Genomic DNA, 21538 nt, shown 5'->3' with positions numbered 1-21538 from the left:
AGAGTCAGGTGGAGGAAGGGACAGGAAGGATGAGAGTGAGGGTGAGGAAGGGACAGGAAGGATGAGAGGGAGGGGGAGGCAGGGACAGGAAGGATGAGAGGGAGGGTGAGGAAGGGACAGGAAGGATGAGAGTCAGGGGGAGGAAGGGACAGGAAGGATGAGAGGGAGGGGGAGGAAGGGACAGGAAGGATGAGAGGGAGGGGGAGGAAGGGACAGGAAGGATGAGAGTCAGGGGGAGGAAGGGACAGGAAGGATGAGAGGGAGGGGGAGGAAGGGACAGGAAGGATGAGAGGGAGGGGGAGGAATGGTAAGGGAGGGGATGGAAGGGTAAGGGAGGGGAGGAAGGGGGAGGGAGGGGGAGAAACGGTAAGGGACTGTGAGGAAGGGGAAGGAAGGGGAAGGAATTGTTAAGGGAGGGGGAGGAGGGCGAGGAAGGGTAAGGGAGGGGGGAGGAAGGAGGTGGAAGGGTAAGGGAGGGCGAGTGCAGGTTTGAGGTAGGGTGAGTGTGGCTAAGGGAAAATGGGGGTTAGCTAATAGGTGAGACGGGAGACTGTAAGTGTAGAAAGGGTGAGGGTGGGTTGAGGTACTTACGCTAGCCGGGTACAGCAGGTCTCTCCCTCCATATCTCCTGCTGGAGTGGCGTCAGTATTCACTGACTCATTCTCACTGGCCGGCATGCTCACTGAGGAACACACGGACAGGTAGAGGGAAAGAAGGAAGGAGAAATGAATCAGGAGGAAGGACTGTTGACATATCCCTCATCACAGACTGGTTATTACTGTTAACCTTCTGTATCACAGGCTGGTTATTACTGTTACCCTTCTGTATCACAGACTGGTTATTACTGATACCCTTCTCTATCACAGACTGGTTATTACTGTTACCCTTCTCTATCACAGACTGGTTATTACTGTTACCCTTCTCTATCACAGACTGGTTATTACTGATACCCTTCTATATCACAGACTGGTTATTACTGTTACCCTTCTGTATCACAGACTGGTTATTACTGATACCCTTCTCTATCACAGACTGGTTATTACTGTTACCCTTCTCTATCACATACTGGTTATTACTGTTAACCTTCTCTATCACAGACTGGTTATTACTGTTACCCTTCTCTATCACAGACTGGTTATTACTGTTAACCTTCTCTATCACAGACTGGTTATTACTGTTACCCTTCTCTATCACAGACTGGTTATTACTGTTACCCTTCTCTATCACAGACTGGTTATTACTGTTACCCTTCTATATCACATACTGGTTATTACTGATACCCTTCTATATCACATACTGGTTATTACTGATACCCTTCTGTATCACAGACTGGTTATTACTGTTACCCTTCTCTATCACAGGCTGGTTATTACTGTTACCCTTCTCTATCACAGACTGGTTATTACTGTTACCCTTCTCTATCACAGACTGGTTATTACTGTTACCCTTCTGTATCACAGACTGGTTATTACTGTTACCCTTCTCTATCACAGACTGGTTATTACTGTTACCCTTCTCTATCACAGACTGGTTATTACTGTTACCCTTCTCTATCACAGGCTGGTTATTACTGTTACCCTTCTCTATCACAGGCTGGTTATTACTGTTACCCTTCTCTATCACAGGCTGGTTATTACTGTTACCCTTCTCTATCACAGACTGGTTATTACTGTTACCCTTCTCTATCACAGACTGGTTATTACTGTTAACCTTCTCTATCACAGACTGGTTATTACTGTTACCCTTCTCTATCACAGACTGGTTATTACTGTTACCCTTCTCTATCACAGACTGGTTATTACTGTTACCCTTCTCTATCACAGGCTGGTTATTACTGTTACCCTTCTCTATCACAGACTGGTTATTACTGTTACCCTTCTCTATCACAGACTGGTTATTACTGTTACCCTTCTGTATCACAGACTGGTTATTACTGTTACCCTTCTCTATCACAGACTGGTTATTACTGTTACCCTTCTCTATCACAGGCTGGTTATTACTGTTACCCTTCTCTATCACAGACTGGTTATTACTGTTACCCTTCTATATCACAGGCTGGTTATTACTGTTACCCTTCTCTATCACAGACTGGTTATTACTGTTACCCTTCTCTATCACAGACTGGTTATTACTGTTACCCTTCTCTATCACAGACTGGTTATTACTGTTACCCTTCTCTATCACAGACTGGTTATTACTGTTACCCTTCTCTATCACAGACTGGTTATTACTGTTACCCTTCTCTATCACAGACTGGTTATTACTGTTACCCTTCTCTATCACAGACTGGTTATTACTGTTACCCTTCTCTATCACAGACTGGTTATTACTGTTACCCTTCTCTATCACAGACTGGTTATTACTGTTACCCTTCTCTATCACAGACTGGTTATTACTGTTAACCTTCTCTATCACAGACTGGTTATTACTGTTACCCTTCTGTATCACAGGCTGGTTATTACTGTTACCCTTCTCTATCACAGACTGGTTATTACTGTTACCCTTCTGTATCACAGACTGGTTATTACTGTTACCCTTCTCTATTACAGACTGGTTATTACTGTTACCCTTCTGTATCACAGACTGGTTATTACTGTTACCCTTCTCTATCACAGACTGGTTATTACTGTTAACCTTCTGTATCACAGACTGGTTATTACTGTTACCCTTCTCTATCACAGACTGGTTATTACTGTTACCCTTCTATATCACAGACTGGTTATTACTGTTACCCTTCTCTATCACAGACTGGTTATTACTGTTACCCTTCTCTATCACAGACTGGTTATTACTGTTAACCTTCTGTATCACAGACTGGTTATTACTGTTACCCTTCTCTATCACAGACTGGTTATTACTGTTAACCTTCTGTATCACAGACTGGTTATTACTGTTACCCTTCTCTATCACAGACTGGTTATTACTGTTACCCTTCTGTATCACAGACTGGTTATTACTGTTACCCTTCTCTATCACAGACTGGTTATTACTGTTACCCTTCTCTATCACAGACTGGTTATTACTGTTACCCTTCTCTATCACAGACTGGTTATTACTGTTACCCTTCTCTATCACAGACTGGTTATTACTGTTACCCTTCTCTATCACAGACTGGTTATTACTGTTAACCTTCTGTATCACAGACTGGTTATTACTGTTACCCTTCTCTATCACAGACTGGTTATTACTGTTACCCTTCTCTATCACAGGCTGGTTATTACTGTTACCCTTCTCTATCACAGGCTGGTTATTACTGTTACCCTTCTCTATCACAGACTGGTTATTACTGTTAACCTTCTCTATCACAGGCTGGTTATTACTGTTACCCTTCTCTATCACAGGCTGGTTATTACTGTTACCCTTCTCTATCACAGACTGGTTATTACTGTTACCCTTCTCTATCACAGACTGGTTATTACTGTTACCCTTCTCTATCACAGGCTGGTTATTACTGTTACCCTTCTCTATCACAGGCTGGTTATTACTGTTACCCTTCTCTATCACAGACTGGTTATTACTGTTACCCTTCTCTATTACAGACTGGTTATTACTGTTACCCTTCTCTATCACAGACTGGTTATTACTGTTACCCTTCTCTATCACAGACTGGTTATTACTGTTACCCTTCTATATCACAGACTGGTTATTACTGTTACCCTTCTGTATCACAGACTGGTTATTACTGTTACCCTTCTCTATCACAGGCTGGTTATTACTGTTACCCTTCTATATCACAGACTGGTTATTACTGTTACCCTTCTGTATCACAGACTGGTTATTACTGTTACCCTTCTCTATCACAGGCTGGTTATTACTGTTACCCTTCTCTATCACAGGCTGGTTATTACTGTTACCCTTCTCTATCACAGACTGGTTATTACTGTTACCCTTCTCTATCACAGACTGGTTATTACTGTTACCCTTCTCTATCACAGGCTGGTTATTACTGTTACCCTTCTCTATCACAGGCTGGTTATTACTGTTACCCTTCTCTATCACAGACTGGTTATTACTGTTACCCTTCTCTATTACAGACTGGTTATTACTGTTACCCTTCTCTATCACAGACTGGTTATTACTGTTACCCTTCTCTATCACAGACTGGTTATTACTGTTACCCTTCTATATCACAGACTGGTTATTACTGTTACCCTTCTGTATCACAGACTGGTTATTACTGTTACCCTTCTGTATCACAGACTGGTTATTACTGTTACCCTTCTCTATCACAGACTGGTTATTACTGTTACCCTTCTCTATCACAGACTGGTTATTACTGTTACCCTTCTCTATCACAGACTGGTTATTACTGTTAACCTTCTGTATCACAGACTGGTTATTACTGTTATCCTTTTATTCTCTTTTGTTTTCTAGCTGGCTTCCTCCTGACCCCTCAGACAGACATACAGACAGACAGACATCCCTCTGCTAACAGAACTCCTAGTGGTAGAGTCCTGTAGGACAGTTTTAGGGACACTGATATAAGGGAGGTTTGGTTTTTAGTTCCCTAAAGCTTTGCGCTCCAGACTCCAAGATAAGTGAGGTTTTAAGTCCTGTAAAGCTTTGAGTTCCAGACTTTGGTAGAACTGAGCAGAAGAATTCAGGTAGAAATAGACAGACCAGTACAACAACAAAAATGAAAGAACATATTTAAATAAATACAGAGAAAGTAATTGAGAAAGAAGGAGAAGAAATCTATCAACTTACTGGGATAAGACAAATCATATTACAGTTTGTCCAAAGACACAACCATCAAACTCTCACAATGTTCCTCAACCAAACCAGATGAGACGGCCCGGTCAATGGGATCACTCCTTGAATTAGACAAATGAAATCGTACCACTACTGACAACCAAAACCTGTAGAAAACCCATGTCTGGGATAGAGAAGCCTGGAGCTACCAGGGTCCCTCAGTAATACCCCATCTGATTGACACATCTCCTGGGGTAATGATAATGAAGAGGAGAGAGGGAGGGATGGATGGGTGGAGGGAGGGAGATATGTAGAGGGAGAGGAGGGAGAGTGAGAAGGGCAGGAGCGAGGGAGGGAGGGCGGGAGGGAGGGAGGGAGGACGGGAGGAAGGGAGGGAGGGATGGAGGGAGGGAGGGTGAGAAGGGCAGGAGCGAGGGAGGGAGGGCGGGAGGGAGGGAGGACGGGAGGAAGGGAGGGAGGGATGGACGGAGGGAGGGTGAGAAGGGCAGGAGCGAGGGAGGAAGAAATGGAGGGCGGGAGGGAGGGAGGACGGGAGGAAGGGAGGGCGGGAGGGAGATATGTAGAGGGAGAGGAGGTAGAGTGAGAAGGGCAGGAGCGAGGGAGGAAGGGAGGGTGGGAGGGAGGGAGGGAGGATGGGAGGGAGGGAGGGAGGGATGGAGGGAGGGAGATATGTAGAGGGAGAGGAGGGAGAGGAGGGAGAGGAGGGAGAGTGAGAAGGGCTGGAGCGAGGGAGGGAGGGAGGGAGGCCCATATCAGAATCTCCTCTTATAGCCCTGTCACTCTTCATGTCCACTCTGGGGATTCTAGAATGAGGTCTGTGTTCACAGGAATAGCTGCCACTGCTTACAGGCAAAACCAGACAGGAAGGCTTCAGCTAAACTCAGCTAAACAACATGGAGACAGAAAGGAGACAGAAAGGCTTCAGCTAAACTCAGCTAAACAACATGGAGACAGAAAGGCTTCAGCTAAACTCAGCTAAATAACATGGAGACAGAAAGGCTTCAGCTAAACTCAGCTAAACAACATGGAGACAGAAAGGAGACAGAAAGGCTTCAGCTAAACTCAGCTAAACAACATGGAGACAGAAAGGAGACAGAAAGGCTTCAGCTAAACTCAGCTAAACAACATGGAGACAGAAAGGAGACAGAAAGGCTTCAGCTAAACTCAGCTAAACAACATGGAGACAGAAAGGCTTCAGCTAAACTCAGCTAAACAACATGGAGACAGAAAGGAGACAGAAAGGCTTCAGCTAAACTCAGCTAAACAACATGGAGACAGAAAGGAGACAGAAAGGCTTCAGCTAAACTCAGCTAAACAACATGGAGACAGAAAGGAGACAGAAAGGCTTCAGCTAAACTCAGCTAAACAACATGGAGACAGAAAGGAGACAGAAAGGCTTCAGCTAAACTCAGCTAAACAACATGGAGACAGAAAGGCTTCAGCTAAACTCAGCTAAATAACATGGAGACAGAAAGGCTTCAGCTAAACTCAGCTAAATAACATGGAGACAGAAAGGCTTCAGCTAAACTCAGCTAAACAACATGGAGACAGAAAGGCTTCAGCTAAACTCAGCTAAATAACATGGAGACAGAAAGGCTTCAGCTAAACTCAGCTAAATAACATGGAGACAGAAAGGCTTCAGCTAAACTCAGCTAAACAACATGGAGACAGAAAGGAGACAGAAAGGCTTCAGCTAAACTCAGCTAAACAACATGGAGACAGAAAGGCTTCAGCTAAACTCAGCTAAACAACATGGAGACAGAAAGGAGACAGAAAGGCTTCAGCTAAACTCAGCTAAACAACATGGAGACAGAAAGGAGACAGAAAGGCTTCAGCTAAACTCAGCTAAACAACATGGAGACAGAAAGGCTTCAGCTAAACTCAGCTAAATAACATGGAGACAGAAAGGCTTCAGCTAAACTCAGCTAAATAACATGGAGACAGAAAGGCTTCAGCTAAACTCAGCTAAACAACATGGAGACAGAAAGGAGACAGAAAGGCTTCAGCTAAACTCAGCTAAACAACATGGAGACAGAAAGGAGACAGAAAGGCTTCAGCTAAACTCAGCTAAATAACATGGAGACAGAAAGGCTTCAGCTAAACTCAGCTAAATAACATAGAGAAACATTCTATTTCTCTATATTATTCCTTCTTTAAGCTCATACTGGAGCTCAACTATGCCCATTAAGAAAACCTTAGAGAGAATGAAGAAAATCAAAGAAAACATGAAACAAGCTAGACTAACTCTCTTGGGATCTCCTACACTCCCTCGCAAGAAAAAAAATAATCATCTGAATTTAAAAAACAACAATCCTTAAGCCTAACATAACACTAAGCAAAGCATGACAGGCAACGATAAGCTTAAAGATCAGGTGCCAAAGCATATAACTGTAAGGATTGACGCTGGTAGACGAGAAGCAGGTACAGGGAGTGAACATTGAATTAACAACAGCGTCTGGACATGAACACATAACAACATTAATGCAGACACAGGGAACAAACGGGGGAGCAGACAGTTTTAGACGGGGCAATCAACAAAGGGAAGGAGTCCAGGTGAGTCCAATGAGTGCTGCTGCGCGTAATGACGGTGACAGATGTGCGTAATGAAGGGCCCTCGAGCGCCAGAGAGGGAGAGCGGGAGCAGGCGTGACAATAACACTAAATATAGCCCAGCTCATTTCAGCTCAGCCCAGCCCATACAAACCCTGGAAGAACAAAGGACTAACCAATCACATGCAGCCTTGGAGCGTGGTCCCTGCAGCATGCTTTAGCCTCAGTTAGATACAGCAGCACCAATCAGCACATCCCAATCACTCTCCAATCATGTACCATTGTCAGTCCAAGCCTGTGCCATGAGTGGCCGCAAAACACACTGTCCCCCGTACCTCTGACGTCGCTGACTACATCCCGGCCTTTAAACAACATCCTATGATAAATATAGATTTATTTGAGATTTTCAAGTGATGGGTAAGTTACTGTGTAATGATGATTATCAAACTTAAATCATTATTGATCGTAGGGCTTCAGAAAGTCTAACTAGTTCCTCTCTTGGTCTAAGACCATTGTTCCCATTGATTATCTAACTAACTAGTGAATATTACTAGTGAATAGTCTAACTAACTATTGAAAGTTCGCAGTGAATAGTCTAACTAACTAGTGAATGTTACTAGTGAATAGTCTAACTAACTAATTAATATTCCTAGTGAATAGTCTAACTAACTAGTGAATATTACTAGTGAATAGTCTAACTAATTAATATTCCCAGTGAATAGTCTAACTAACTAATTAATATTCCTAGTGAATAGTCTAGCTAACTAGTGAATATTACTAGTGAATAGTCTAACTAACTAATTAATATTGCTAGTGAATAGTCTAACTAAATAATTAATATTCCTAGTGAATAGTCTAACTACTAGTGAATGTCACTAGTGAATAGTCTAACTAACTAATGAATATTGCTAGTGAATAGTCTAACTAGTGAATATTACTAGTGAATAGTCTAACTAACTAATTAATATTCCTAGTGAATAGTCTAACTAACTAGTGAATATTGCTAGTGAATAGTCTAACTAACTAGTGAATATTGCTAGTGAATAGTCTAACTAACTAGTGAATATTGCTAGTGAATAGTCTAACTAACTAATTCATATTCCTAGTGAATAGTCTAACTAACTAATTAATATTCCTAGTGAATAGTCTAGCTAACTAGTGAATATTACTAGTGAATAGTCTAACTAACTAGTGAATATTACTAGTGAATAGTCTAACTAACTAGTGAAAGTTCGCAGTGAATAGTCTAACTAACTAGTGAATGTTACTAGTGAATAGTCTAACTAACTAGTGAATATTACTAGTGAATAGTCTAACTAATTGATATTCCTAGTGAATAGTCTTAATAAACCACTATTCCTTCATATTCTTCCACCATTCTAGATATATATATATATAAGTATGTAATGTCGATGTCAATGTATTAAATATATGTAAATTGTAAAGTATTTTTGTCTGTAATGTATTTTCTGTCATGAGATGGACCCCAGGATGACTTGCTGTCACCATTGACATCGGCTAATGGGGATGATAATAAAATCATGACTCATTAATTCCCTTGGTTTAAAGAGATGCTTCGGGATGTTGGCAATGAGGCCTTTATCTACTTCCCCAGAGTCAGATGAACTCCTGGATAACATTATTATGTCTCTGCATGCAGTTTGAAGGAAGGGTTTATATGAGACTGTTCACTACCAGGAATAGTGATCTTAAAGGGATTGTGTGATTTTGGCAATGAGGCCTTTATCTACTTCCGTTCCTTTCCTGTCCGTGCTTCCACCTTGACATGTACCAGCCTGTCTCTCCTCATGTCTAAAACCAGTTTCTCTGAATAACAGAGGTCTGAGCTAACTCCCAGCCCTGGAGGACAGTCCTGTTAAACATAGAACTACTTCTGTCCAACACTGAACTAGTTCACTACGCTATTGTTCCTGTCTGCTGGCCGGATAGACTGAGAGAGAGAGGGGGGAGGAGGACAGGAGGGTGAGAAGGAGGGAGGGAAGGAGGGAGAGGAAGGAGAGAGAGGGGGAGGACAGGAGGGTGAGATGGAGGGAGGGAGGGTGAGTTGGGGGGAGAGGGTGGAGAGAGGGGGGGAGGAGGACAGGAGGGAGGGAGGGAGGGAGGGAGAGCGAGAGGGAGTGAGGGATGGACAGGAGGGTGAGATGGAGGGAGGGAGGGTGAGTTGGGGGGAGAGGGTGGAGAGAGGGAGGGAGGGAAGGAAGGAAGGAAGGAAGGAGGAAGGAAGGAGGGAAGGAAGGAAGGAAGGAAGGAAGGAAGGAAGGAAGGAAGGAAGGAAGGAAGGAAGGAAGGAAGGAAGGAAGGAAGGAAGGAAGGAAGGAAGGAAGGAAGGAAGGAAGGAAGGAAGGAAGGAAGGAAGGAAGGAAGGAAGGAAGGAAGGAAGGAAGGAAGGAAGGGAGAGGGAGGAGAGAGAGGGGGGAGGAGGACAGGAGGGAGGGAGGGCAGGGAGGGAGAGGGAGGGGGGAGAGAGAGAGGTGAAAGAAGGACAGGAGGGTGAGAGGGAGGGAGGGAGGGAGGGAGAGAGAGAAAGAAGGTGGAAGGGGGGGCCGAGAGAGAGAGGGAGGATAGAGAGAGCGACCGAGAGGGGGCATTGCTCTATCCAAGAGCTAGTCTATCCAATGAATTACTTTCAAAGCTTTTAAACTCTGCTCATGTTGGTGCTAAAACACATTGTAAAAACCCTGAGCCTCACATCATGGTTCACTAAATGACAGTGTCATAAAGGAGCTTTAAAGAAACATGAAAAACGCCATGGAAGAAAATGGTACAACATCCAGGTCAGACTCAGAGGGCAGGCAAGAGTTGACATCGCTCTTAGTTTAGAGCACAAATTCTGTCTTGCAAAATTCCTCATTTGAAGAAGAAGAGGAGGCCGTTCCAAACTAACATGCAGTTCATCCAGCAGGCAGGTTGAAGGTCATACAGGAAGAGGAGCTTCTGTCTACAAAAAAAGGCTGTCCATGTTATAAAAAAATCATCCAAGAAAAATATCTGGAAGCGGATGAAACAAGAGCAACATGCAACAACATACGTTGGTAAACTCCAGATATTTCAAGCAGCTTTACAGCACTTGTCGAAAACCAAACTAAAACTTGTCAGATTATATTGTTTCATCCTACTAGTTATATTCAGAACATGAGGTTAACATGCAGACCGTCATCATTCAGAATATTCATCCAGAACGTGATCCAGGATTAGGGATTAAACAGTGGCAACAGAACTACAACTCAGAACTACAACTGGTCTAAAGTAGTGTACTACGTAGGGAATAGGGGCTCTGTGGACCCTGGTCTAAAGTAGTGCACTACATAGGGAATAGGGGCTCTGTGGACCCTGGTCTAAAGTAGTGCACTACATAGGGAATAGGGGCTCTGTGGACCCTGGTCTAAAGTAGTGCACTACATAGGGAATAGAGGCTCTGTGGACCCCGGTCTAAAGTAGTGCACTACATAGAGAATAGGGACTCTGTGGACCCTGGTCTAAAGTGGTGCACTACATAGGGAATAGGGGCTCTGTGGACCCTGGTCTAAAGTAGTGCACTACATAGGGAATAGGGGCTCTGTGGACCCTGGTCTAAAGTAATGCACTACATAGAGAATAGGGGCTCTGTGGACCCTGGTCTAAAGTAATGCACTACAGAGGGAATAGGGGCTCTGTGGACCCTGGTCTAAAGTAGTGCACTACATAGGGAATAGGGTGCTATTTGAGACAGAACCCGGAGATGTTTAGCCCTTCCTAAGGAGACAGAAGAGAGACGGATCACAGATCAGATCACTGCCCCACTAGCCTCATCGACTGGAGTAGAGAAGAGTTGTAGTTAAGAAGCATTGAAGACCAGTAGAGGACCGCAGGTGGATGCATTGAGGGAGGTAAGAGGCAGAGGGGGCCTTGCAGTCTGCTTGCAGGTTATACAGAGTTCAGTAGGTGGAGGTATAGTAGTGGACTCTGACATGCAGACGCACACGCCTTACGAAGGATAGCAGCGTTTGTCTTCACTGCTCCGCGGAGGAAGTGTAAACGGTGACTGTTACCTGGAAACAGAGAGTGACGGCTGAGAGCACGTGACACGTACGCTCATATTCAGTCACACACACTCACACACAGACAGAATTACTCCCACAACGCAGTCTGCACACAGTCCAACACACTGTACATGTGTAGTCCAAGAGGCCACAGCTCATAGAGGACAAATCACACCACCAGCACTGCACACAATCCTTTCCCCACAGAAACAACTAAAGAACACGAGAGAGAGAGAGAGAGAGAGGAGAGAGAGAGAGAGAGAGAGAGAGAGAGAGAGAGAGAGAGAGAGAGAGAGAGAGAGAGAGTCAGAGGCAGGAGACCTGTTAAATAAACTCTAAAGTCAATATTGAGGAGAGATGCAGTAATAGAACTATGATGTAATTCTAGTTCTGAGGGTGCAGTAATATCCAGCTCAGTTCACTTCAAACCCCTTCTTCTGTTGAGTAGTCCTGGCACAGAGAGACACACAGCCACACAACACACACACTGACTGACTGACAACACACACAACACACACACACGTCACAAGGAACAGAAAGCCCGTCAACACAGGAGACGGGGCCATTGATGACACACCAACACAAAACTGGGAAACCAGAACACACACGGGATACACACACACACACACACACACACCGAGGGAGGGGCAGGCATTTACCATGGGTCTCACTGGAGTGACTAAACCAAGCAAACTTCCCCTTCTTCTTGTCAAGCAAGTCGGCCAGGGTCACTCCTTCCTCAAACAAGATGGGACGGTCATTCAGGGTATGCAGTCCACCCAGTGACAAAGATACACACACACACACACACACACACACACACACACACACACACACACACACACACACACACACACACACACACACACACACACACACACACACACACACACACACACACACACACACAACAAACATGTTACACACACACACATACACATGGTACACCCACATATCACAAAAGACAACATACACACAAGGACTCAAACACAAAACAGTAAATACACACCTGTTTCTGCAGGTCTTAACGTTGAGAATACACAGTCATTGGCATAGTACATTTCATCCCCGTAACACACACGCACACATACACACACACACACACACACACACACACACACACACACACACACACACACACACACACACACACACACACACACACACACACACACACACACACACACACATAGACACACACACACACACAGATCAGAGGAATCCATTATCTGGGAGAAAAGGTTCTGGGGCATCAAACAGTGACTGTCCTCAAAGCTTTAAAAACTATACAGCCTCCAGTCTAACATCAATATATAACTATAACTATACAGCCTCCAGTCTAATATCAATATATAACTATAACTATACAGCCTCCAGTCTAATATCAATATATAACTATAATTATACAGCCTCCAGTCTAATATCAATATATAACTATAACTATACAGCCTCCAGTCTAACATCAATATATAACTATAACTATACAGCCTCCAGTCTAATATCAATATATAACTATAACTATACAGCCTCCAGTCTAACAATAATATATAACTATAACTATACAGCCTCCAGTCTAATATCAATATATAACTATATTTATACAGCCTCCAGTCTAACATCAATATATAACTATAACTATACAGCCTCCAGTCTAACATCAATATATAACTATATTTATACAGCCTCCAGTCTAACATCAATATATAACTATAACTATACAGCCTCCAGTCTAACATCAATATATAACTATAACTATACAGCCTCCAGTCTAACATCAATATATAACTATAACTATACAGCCTCCAGTCTAATATCAATATATAACTATAACTATACAGCCTCCAGTCTAACATCAATATATAACTATAACTATACAGCCTCCAGTCTAACATCAATATATAACTATAACTATACAGCCTCCAGTCTAACATCAATCTGTCACTATAATTATACAGCCTCCAGTCTAACATCAATATATAACTATAACTATACAGCCTCCAGTCTAAAATCAATCTGTAACTATATTTATACAGCCTCCAGTCTAATATCAATATATAACTATAACTATACAGCCTCCAGTCTAAAATCAATCTGTAACTATATTTATACAGCCTCCAGTCTAATATCAATATATAACTATAATTATACAGCCTCCAGTCTAACATCAATATATAACTATAACTATACAGCCTCCAGTCTAACATCAATATATAACTATAACTATACAGCCTCCAGTCTAACATCAATATATAACTATAACTATACAGCCTCCAGTCTAACATTAATATATAACTATAATTATACAGCCTCCAGTCTAACATCAATCTGTCACTATAATTATACAGCCTCCAGTCTAACATCAATATATAACTATAACTATACAGCCTCCAGTCTAATATCAATATATAACTATAACTATACAGCCTCCAGTCTAACATCAATATATAACTATAACTATACAGCCTCCAGTCTAATATCAATATATAACTATAACTATACAGCCTCCAGTCTAAAATCAATATATAACTATAACTATACAGCCTCCAGTCTAACATCAATATCTAACTATAACTATACAGCCTCCAGTCTAATATCAATATATAACTATAACTATACAGCCTCCAGTCTAACATCAATATATAACTATAACTATACAGCCTCCAGTCTAACATCAATATATAACTATAATTATACAGCCTCCAGTCTAACATCAATATATAACTATAATTATACAGCCTCCAGTCTAACATCAATATATAACTATAATTATACAGCCTCCAGTCTAACATCAATATATAACTATAACTATACAGCCTCCAGTCTAACATCAATATATAACTATAACTATACAGCCTCCAGTCTAACATCAATATATAACTATAACTATACAGCCTCCAGTCTAACATCAATATATAACTATAACTATACAGCCTCCAGTCTAAAATCAATATATAACTATAACTATACAGCCTCCAGTCTAACATCAATATATAACTATAACTATACAGCCTCCAGTCTAACATCAATATATAACTATAATTATACAGCCTCCAGTCTAACATCAATATATAACTATAACTATACAGCCTCCAGTCTAACATCAATATATAACTATAACTATACAGCCTCCAGTCTAACATCAATATATAACTATAACTATACAGCCTCCAGTCTAACATCAATATATAACTATAACTATACAGCCTCCAGTCTAAAATCAATCTGTAACTATAATTATACAGCCTCCAGTCTAACATCAATATATAACTATAACTATACAGCCTCCAGTCTAACATCAATATATAACTATAACTATACAGCCTCCAGTCTAACATTAATATATAACTATAATTATACAGCCTCCAGTCTAACATCAATCTGTCACTATAATTATACAGCCTCCAGTCTAACATCAATATATAACTATTTATATTGATCGGGAATCCCATAGGGCGGCGCACAATGGGCCACACTTCGTCAGGGTTACAGGAGGGTTTGGTCGGGGGGCTTTACTTGGCTCATCACGCTCTAGCGACTCCTTGTGGCGGGCTGGGTGCCTGCCACAGTGTTAAGAAGCGCGGTTTGGCGGGTCATGTTTCAGAGGACGCATGACTCCACCTTTGTCTCCCGAGGCCATTGGGGAGGTGCAGCGATGAGACAAGAGAAAAACAAAAATACTAAAAAAATAAACCATATGTTTCCCATGCCAATCAAGCCCCTTGAATTGGAATTGAATTGACAGAGACCTAGAGACAGAGAGAGACAGACAGAGAGAGAGAAAAACTAAGACAGAAACAGAAACAAAGACAGGGAGAGACAGAGAGACAGACAGAGCGACAGAGAGAGAGACAGAGAGAGAGACAGAGAGAGAGACAGAGAGACCGAGAGAGACAGAGAGAGAGAGACAGATAGAGACAGGGAGAGAGACAGAGAGAGAGACAGACAGACAGAGAGAGAGAGAGACCGATAGAGAGAGTCAGAGAGAGAGTCAGAGAGAGAGTCAGAGAGAGAGACAGAGAGATAGAGAGACAGCGACAGCGACAGCGAGAGAGAGACCGACAGAGAGAGAGAGACAGAGAGACCGATAGAGAGAGAGAGAGAGAGAGAGACAGAGAGATAGAGAGACAGAGAGACAGACAGCGAGAGAGACAGAGCGACAGACTGAGAGAGAGACAGCGACAGAGAGAGGATACAGTCCTGCCTCTAGATGGCAATGTTGCTCAGAGCTCTGTCTGTCATAGATTTGGTCCTTCATCCCCCATCCTAATTTTGCCCTCCCTACTCTTCTCCATACACCATGACACAAGCCCAATTGTTGTTTTTATGCTACAATAACTGTTTTAGTAGATGACAAAATGTACATTGATCAGTATGTGATCTCCTGAGCATGAGGCATAAACAACACTAAAAACTGTCTCTCTAATTCTCTACTAAAAACACGTCTGTCTGGGGGCAAAATAACCAGTCTGTCAATCAATCAATCCACTTCCGTCTCTATCTATCCTCGACAACTGTGGGACAGAAATAAAGTATCTGGCTCATCTCATTTTTTCATTTTCTTTACCCTCTCCCTCTCCCTCTCTCTCTCTCTTGGTCTCCTGATTGCAGAGTGGTATTAAATAGCCTATCTGTCTCACTTGGCTGTATCTTCATTTAGCTACTGTGAGTAAGCCTGGTGACCCGTCTCTCAGTCCCTCAGCCTCAGTCTATCACACCAGGCTTGGCTGACTTCCTACAACCATGAGACCTGCTGAAGGATATTGCAAACATTGTTTAGTAGAAGTGCAGGAATTAAAGCTAAAGTTTAACCCAAGTCATCTGCTCACCACAAGACTGTGTTAGCCTGCTGAGCTAAAGCCTCGAGGGATAAGGCCTTTTATCTCCCTCCTGTCCTCATCTCTACTACTGATCTGTAGGAGTGACCTGTGATGCTGCCTGTCAGCCAGTGTGTGTGTGTTTTGTGAGTGTGTGTGTGTGTGTGTGTGTGTGTGTGTGTGTGTGTGTGTGTGTGTGTGTGTGTGTGTGTGTGTGTGTGTGTGTGTGTGTGTGTGTGTGTGTGTGTGTGTGTGTGTGTGTGTGTGTGTGTGTGTGTGTGTGTGTGTGTGTGCTGTGTGTGTGAGCATGTGTGTGTGTTTTTGTGTTTGTGTGTTCCCATCTGAGCTCTGACAACAGGACAGCCCAGGACACAGTAGACCCCTGAGGCCTCAGGATCTCAAAGGCCACGGTGCTAAAATAAGCCTGGGGAACAACAACAACATACTACACTGGACAGCAGCTGATCATATATCTGTCTGGCAGTTTCTGTGTGTTATGTCCAGTCTCTGTGTGTTATGTCCAGTCTCTGTGTGTTATGTCCAGTCTCTGTGTGTTATGTCTAGTCTCCAGTCTCTGTGTGTTATGTCCAGTCTCCAGTCTCTGTGTATTATGTCTAGTCTCCAGTTTCTGTGTGTTATGTCTAGTCTCTAGTCTCTGTGTGTTATGTCCAGTCTCTGTGTGTAATGTCTAGTCTCTGTGTGTAAAGTCCAGTCTCTGTGTGTTATGTCTAGTCTCCAGTCTCTGTGTGTTATGTCCAGTCTCCAGTCTCTGTGTATTATGTCTAGTCCCCAGTTTCTGTGTGTTATGTCTAATCTCCAGTCTCTATGTGTTATGTCCAGTCTCTGTGTGTAAAGTCTAGTCTCCAGTCTCTATGTGTTATGTCCAGTCTCTGTGTGGTAAGTCTAATCTCCAGTCTCTGTGTGTTATGTCTAGTCTCCAGTCTCTGTGTGTTAAGTCTAGTCTCCAGTCTCTGTGTGTTAAGTCTAGTCTCTGTGTGGTATGTCTAGTCTCTGTGTGGTAAGTCTAATCTCCAGTCTCTGTGTGTTATGTCTAGTCTCCAGTCTCTGTGTGTTATGTCTAGTCTCCAGTCTCTGTGTGTTATGTCTAGTCTCCAGTTTCTGTGTGTTATGTCTAGTCTCCAGTTTCTGTGTGTTATGTCTAATCTCCAGTCTCTATGAGTTATGTCCAGTCTCTGTGTGTAAAGTCCAGTCTCCAGTCTGTGTGTTAAGTCCAGTCTCCAGTCTCTGTGTGTTATGTCTAGTCTCCAGTCTCTGTGTGTTAAGTCTAGTCTCCAGTCTCTGTGTGTTAAGTCGAGTCTCCAGTCTCTGTGTGTTAAGTCTAGTCTCCAGTCTCTGTGTGTTAAGTCTAGTCTCCAGTCTCTGTGTGTTATGTCCAGTCTCCAGTCTCTGTGTGTTATGCCCAGTCTCCAGTCTCTGTGTGTTATGTCTAGTCTCTGTGTGTTATGTCTAGTCTGCAGTCTCTGTGTGATATGTCCAGTCTCCAGTCTCTGTGTGTTATGTCCAGTCTCCAGTCTCTGTGTGTTATGTCTAGTCTCTGTGTGTTATGTCTAGTCTCTGTGTGTTATGTCCAGTCTCCAGTCTCTGTGTATGTCTAGTCTCTGTGTGGTATGTCTAATCTCCAGTCTCTATGTGTTATGTCCAGTCTCTGTGTGTAAAGTCTAGTCTCCAGTCTCTATGTGTTATGTCCAGTCTCTGTGTGGTAAGTCTAATCTCCAGTCTCTGTGTGTTATGTCTAGTCTCCAGTCTCTGTGTGTTATGTCTAGTCTCCAGTCTCTGTGTGTAATGTCTAGTCTCCAGTCTCTGTGTGTTATGTCTAGTCTATGTGTGGTATGTCTAGTCTCTGTGTGTTATGTCCAGTCTCTGTGTGGTATGTCTAGTCTCTGTGTGGTATGTCTAATCTCCAGTCTCTATGTGTTATGTCCAGTCTCTGTGTGTAAAGTTTAGTCTCTGTGTGTTATGTCCAGTCTCTGTGTGTTATGTCTAGTCTCCAGTCTCTGTGTGTTATGTCTAGTCTCTGTGTGGTATGTCTAGTCTCTGTGTGTTAAGTCTAGTCTCCAGTCTCTGTGTGTTATGTCCAGTCTCCAGTCTCTGTGTGTTATGTCTAGTCTCCAGTCTCTGTGTGTTATGTCCAGTCTCTGTGTGTTATGTCTAGTCTCCAGTCTCTGTGTGTTAAGTCTAGTCTCTGTGTGTTATGTCTAGTCTCTGTGTGTTATGTCTAGTCTCTGTGTGTTATGTCCAGTCTCTGTGTGTTATGTCTAGTCTCTGTGTGTTATGTCTAGTCTCCAGTCTCTGTGTGTTATGTCCAGTCTCTGTGTGTTATGTCTAGTCTCCAGTCTCTGTGTGTTATGTCCAGTCTCTGTGTGTTATGTCCAGTCTCCAGTCTCTGTGTGTTATGTCTAGTCTCTGTGTGTTATGTCTAGTCTCCAGTCTCTGTGTGTTATGTCTAGTCTCCAGTCTCTGTGTGTTATGTCCAGTCTCTGTGTGTTATGTCCAGTCTCCAGTCTCTGTGTGTTATGTCCAGTCTCCAGTCTCTGTGTGTTATGTCTAGTCTCCAGTCTCTGTGTGTTATGTCCAGTCTCTGTGTGTTATGTCTAGTCTCCAGTCTCTGTGTGTTATGTCCAGTCTCTGTGTGTTATGTCGTCTCCAGTCTCTGTGTGGTATGGCTAGTCTCTGTGTGTTATGTCTAATCTCCAGTCTCTGTGTGTTATGTCCAGTCTCTGTGTGTTATGTCTAGTCTCTGTGTGTTATGTCTAGTCTCTGTGTGGTATGTCTAGTCTCTGTGTGGTATGTCTAGTCTCCAGTCTCTATGTGTTATGTCCATTCTCTGTGTGTAAAGTCTAGTCTCTGTGTGGTATGTCTAGTCTCTGTGTATTATGTCTAGTCTCTGTGTTATGTCTAGTCTCCAGTCTCTGTGTGTTAAGTCTAGTCTTCAGTCTCTGTGTGTTATGTCTAGTCTCTGTGTGTTATGTCTAGTCTCCAGTCTCTGTGTGTTATGTCTAGTCTCTGTGTGTTATGTCTAGTCTCCAGTCTCTGTGTGTTATGTCCAGTCTCTGTGTGTTATGTCTAGTCTCCAGTCTCTGTGTGTTATGTCCAGTCTCTGTGTGTTATGTCCAGTCTCCAGTCTCTGTGTGTTATGTCTAGTCTCTGTGTGTTATGTCTAGTCTCCAGTCTCTGTGTGTTATGTCTAGTCTCCAGTCTCTGTGTGTTATGTCCAGTCTCTGTGTGTTATGTCCAGTCTCCAGTCTCTGTGTGTTATGTCCAGTCTCCAGTCTCTGTGTGTTATGTCTAGTCTCCAGTCTCTGTGTGTTATGTCCAGTCTCTGTGTGTTATGTCTAGTCTCCAGTCTCTGTGTGTTATGTCCAGTCTCTGTGTGTTATGTCCAGTCTCCAGTCTCTGTGTGTTATGTCTAGTCTCTGTGTGTTATGTCTAGTCTCCAGTCTCTTTGTGATATGTCCAGTCTCCAGTCTCTGTGTGTTATGTCCAGTCTCCAGTCTCTGTGTGTTATGTCCAGTCTCCAGTCTCTGTGTGTTATGTCTAGTCTCCAGTCTCTGTGTGTTATGTCCAGTCTCTGTGTGTTATGTCCAGTCTCCAGTCTCTGTGTGTTATGTCCAGTCTCCAGTCTCTGTGTGTTAAGTCTAGTCTCCAGTCTCTCTGTGTTATTTCTAGTCTCCAGTCTCTGTGTGTTATGTCCAGTCTCCAGTCTATGTGTGTTAAGTCTAGTCTCCAGTCTCTGTGTGTTATGTCTAGTCTCCAGTCTCTGTGTGTTATGTCCAGTCTCCAGTCTCTGTGATTCTGAATGTTCTGAATCTTCCAGTGGGGTCTTTCTCTAACATATCATTACTATTATATCAGATAGTCAAATTTAGTCTCCTAATACATCCAATAATAAGCAGCGAGCTCTGTTGTCATAGCAGTGCAGGTTTCCCCTAACAACTTTTGAGGATTTTACATTTTGTGGAGGTCGTCATCAAAGCAGTTTGCGCGGGTCGTAAAAAACTAAATGAGCACGACCCGAGCTGATTTAGTCCCCCTATGTCCCGGTGGTCGTAAGGAGAAGCGGACCAAAGTGCAGCGTGTGTGTCGTTCCACATTTTATTTACACTGTGAAACTATGCAATACATAAACTAAAGAACAAAACAACAAACCGTGACGAAGAGGTGAAACATACACTACTCAAAAAACAATCTCCCACAAACCCAGGTGGAAAAAAAACCCTACTTAAGTATGATCTCCAATTAGAGACAACGAGGACCAGCTGCCTCTAACTGGAGATCATCCCAAACAAAACCCCAACATAGAAATACAAAACTAGACCCTGACAACATAGAAATAGAAAACATAGAAAACCACCCCGTCACGCCCTGACCTACTCTACCATAGAAAATAACATATTTCTATGGTCAGGACGTGACACCCTAATTCTGGCCATCATCCTTCAAGGGTATAACCTCCAATAACTTTTGAACGTATTATGATGGAGACGCGAGGTTTCAACCATTGGTTTTCTTAGAAGGTTATCTACACGATAATATTATTTTACCCAATGGTCAAAAGACGCGTTTTGATTGGACACCCTACTGTACAGGGAGAATGGTGCCATTTGGGATGCATCCATACACATACTGGGGCTCCAGGGCTCCAGGGCTCCAGGGCCGCAGGGACCCAGGGCTCCAGGGCCGCAGGGACCCAGGGCTCCAGGGCCGCAGGGACCCAGGGCTCCAGGGCTGCAGGGACCCAGGGCTCCAGGGCTCCAGGGCTCCAGGGCTCCAGGGCTCCAGGGCCGCAGGGACCCAGGGCTCCAGGGCCGCAGGGACCCAGGGCTCCAGGGCTGCAGGGACCCAGGGCTCCAGGGTTAAAAATAAAGGTTAAAAATAAATTCAAAAAAATATGCGCACCTGTGTGGCCAGTCAGACAAACAGTGCTGGCGGTCTGCCACTGAGAGAGAGAGGCTGTAGACAGTGAGTTGATTAGCCACCCCATCACTCAGCACTACTCTGGCCCTCACTATATGGTCTAAACAGAATCCTTGGGACGTCCCAACTCTGATGTCACCCAATTAAAGTGAAATGTTAGTGGACCACACTACGCCAACAGAAGACTTCCCCCCACCAAATACAGACCATAGTCCCTACTCTAAATCCATGTCTACAGTACTAGGTGACCCCAACGCCTGACCTACAGTACTAGGTGACCCCTGACCTACAGTACTAGGTGACCCCAACGCCTGACCTACAGTACTAGGTGACCCCAACGCCTGACCTACAGTACTAGGTGACCACAATGACCTGGCCTACAGTACTAGGTGACCCCTGACCTACAGTACTAGGTGACCCCAACGCCTGACCTACAGTACTAGGTGACCCCTGACCTACAGTACTAGGTGACCCCAACGCCTGACC

The 21538-nt window shown here is 43.4% G+C and overlaps 1 protein-coding gene across 1 annotated transcript in view; it reads right to left on the bottom strand.

Moving 5' to 3' along the window:
* LOC145861343 (voltage-dependent L-type calcium channel subunit alpha-1C) overlaps positions 1-21538 on the bottom strand; it is a 67319-nt gene that overhangs the window by 33553 nt on the left and 12228 nt on the right. Inside the window, exon 4 of the mRNA XM_082963350.1 lies at positions 592-682. Within this exon, the coding sequence (XP_082819476.1) occupies positions 592-682 (91 nt within the window). The remainder of the gene's footprint in view (positions 1-591; positions 683-21538) is intronic.

The sequence above is a fragment of the Salmo salar genome, chromosome 17 (genome assembly GCF_965601325.2).
Source record: "Salmo salar chromosome 17, fSalSal1, whole genome shotgun sequence".
Taxonomy (NCBI): Eukaryota; Metazoa; Chordata; class Actinopteri; order Salmoniformes; family Salmonidae; genus Salmo; species Salmo salar.
This window is presented reverse-complemented; position numbering and strand designations above follow the sequence as displayed.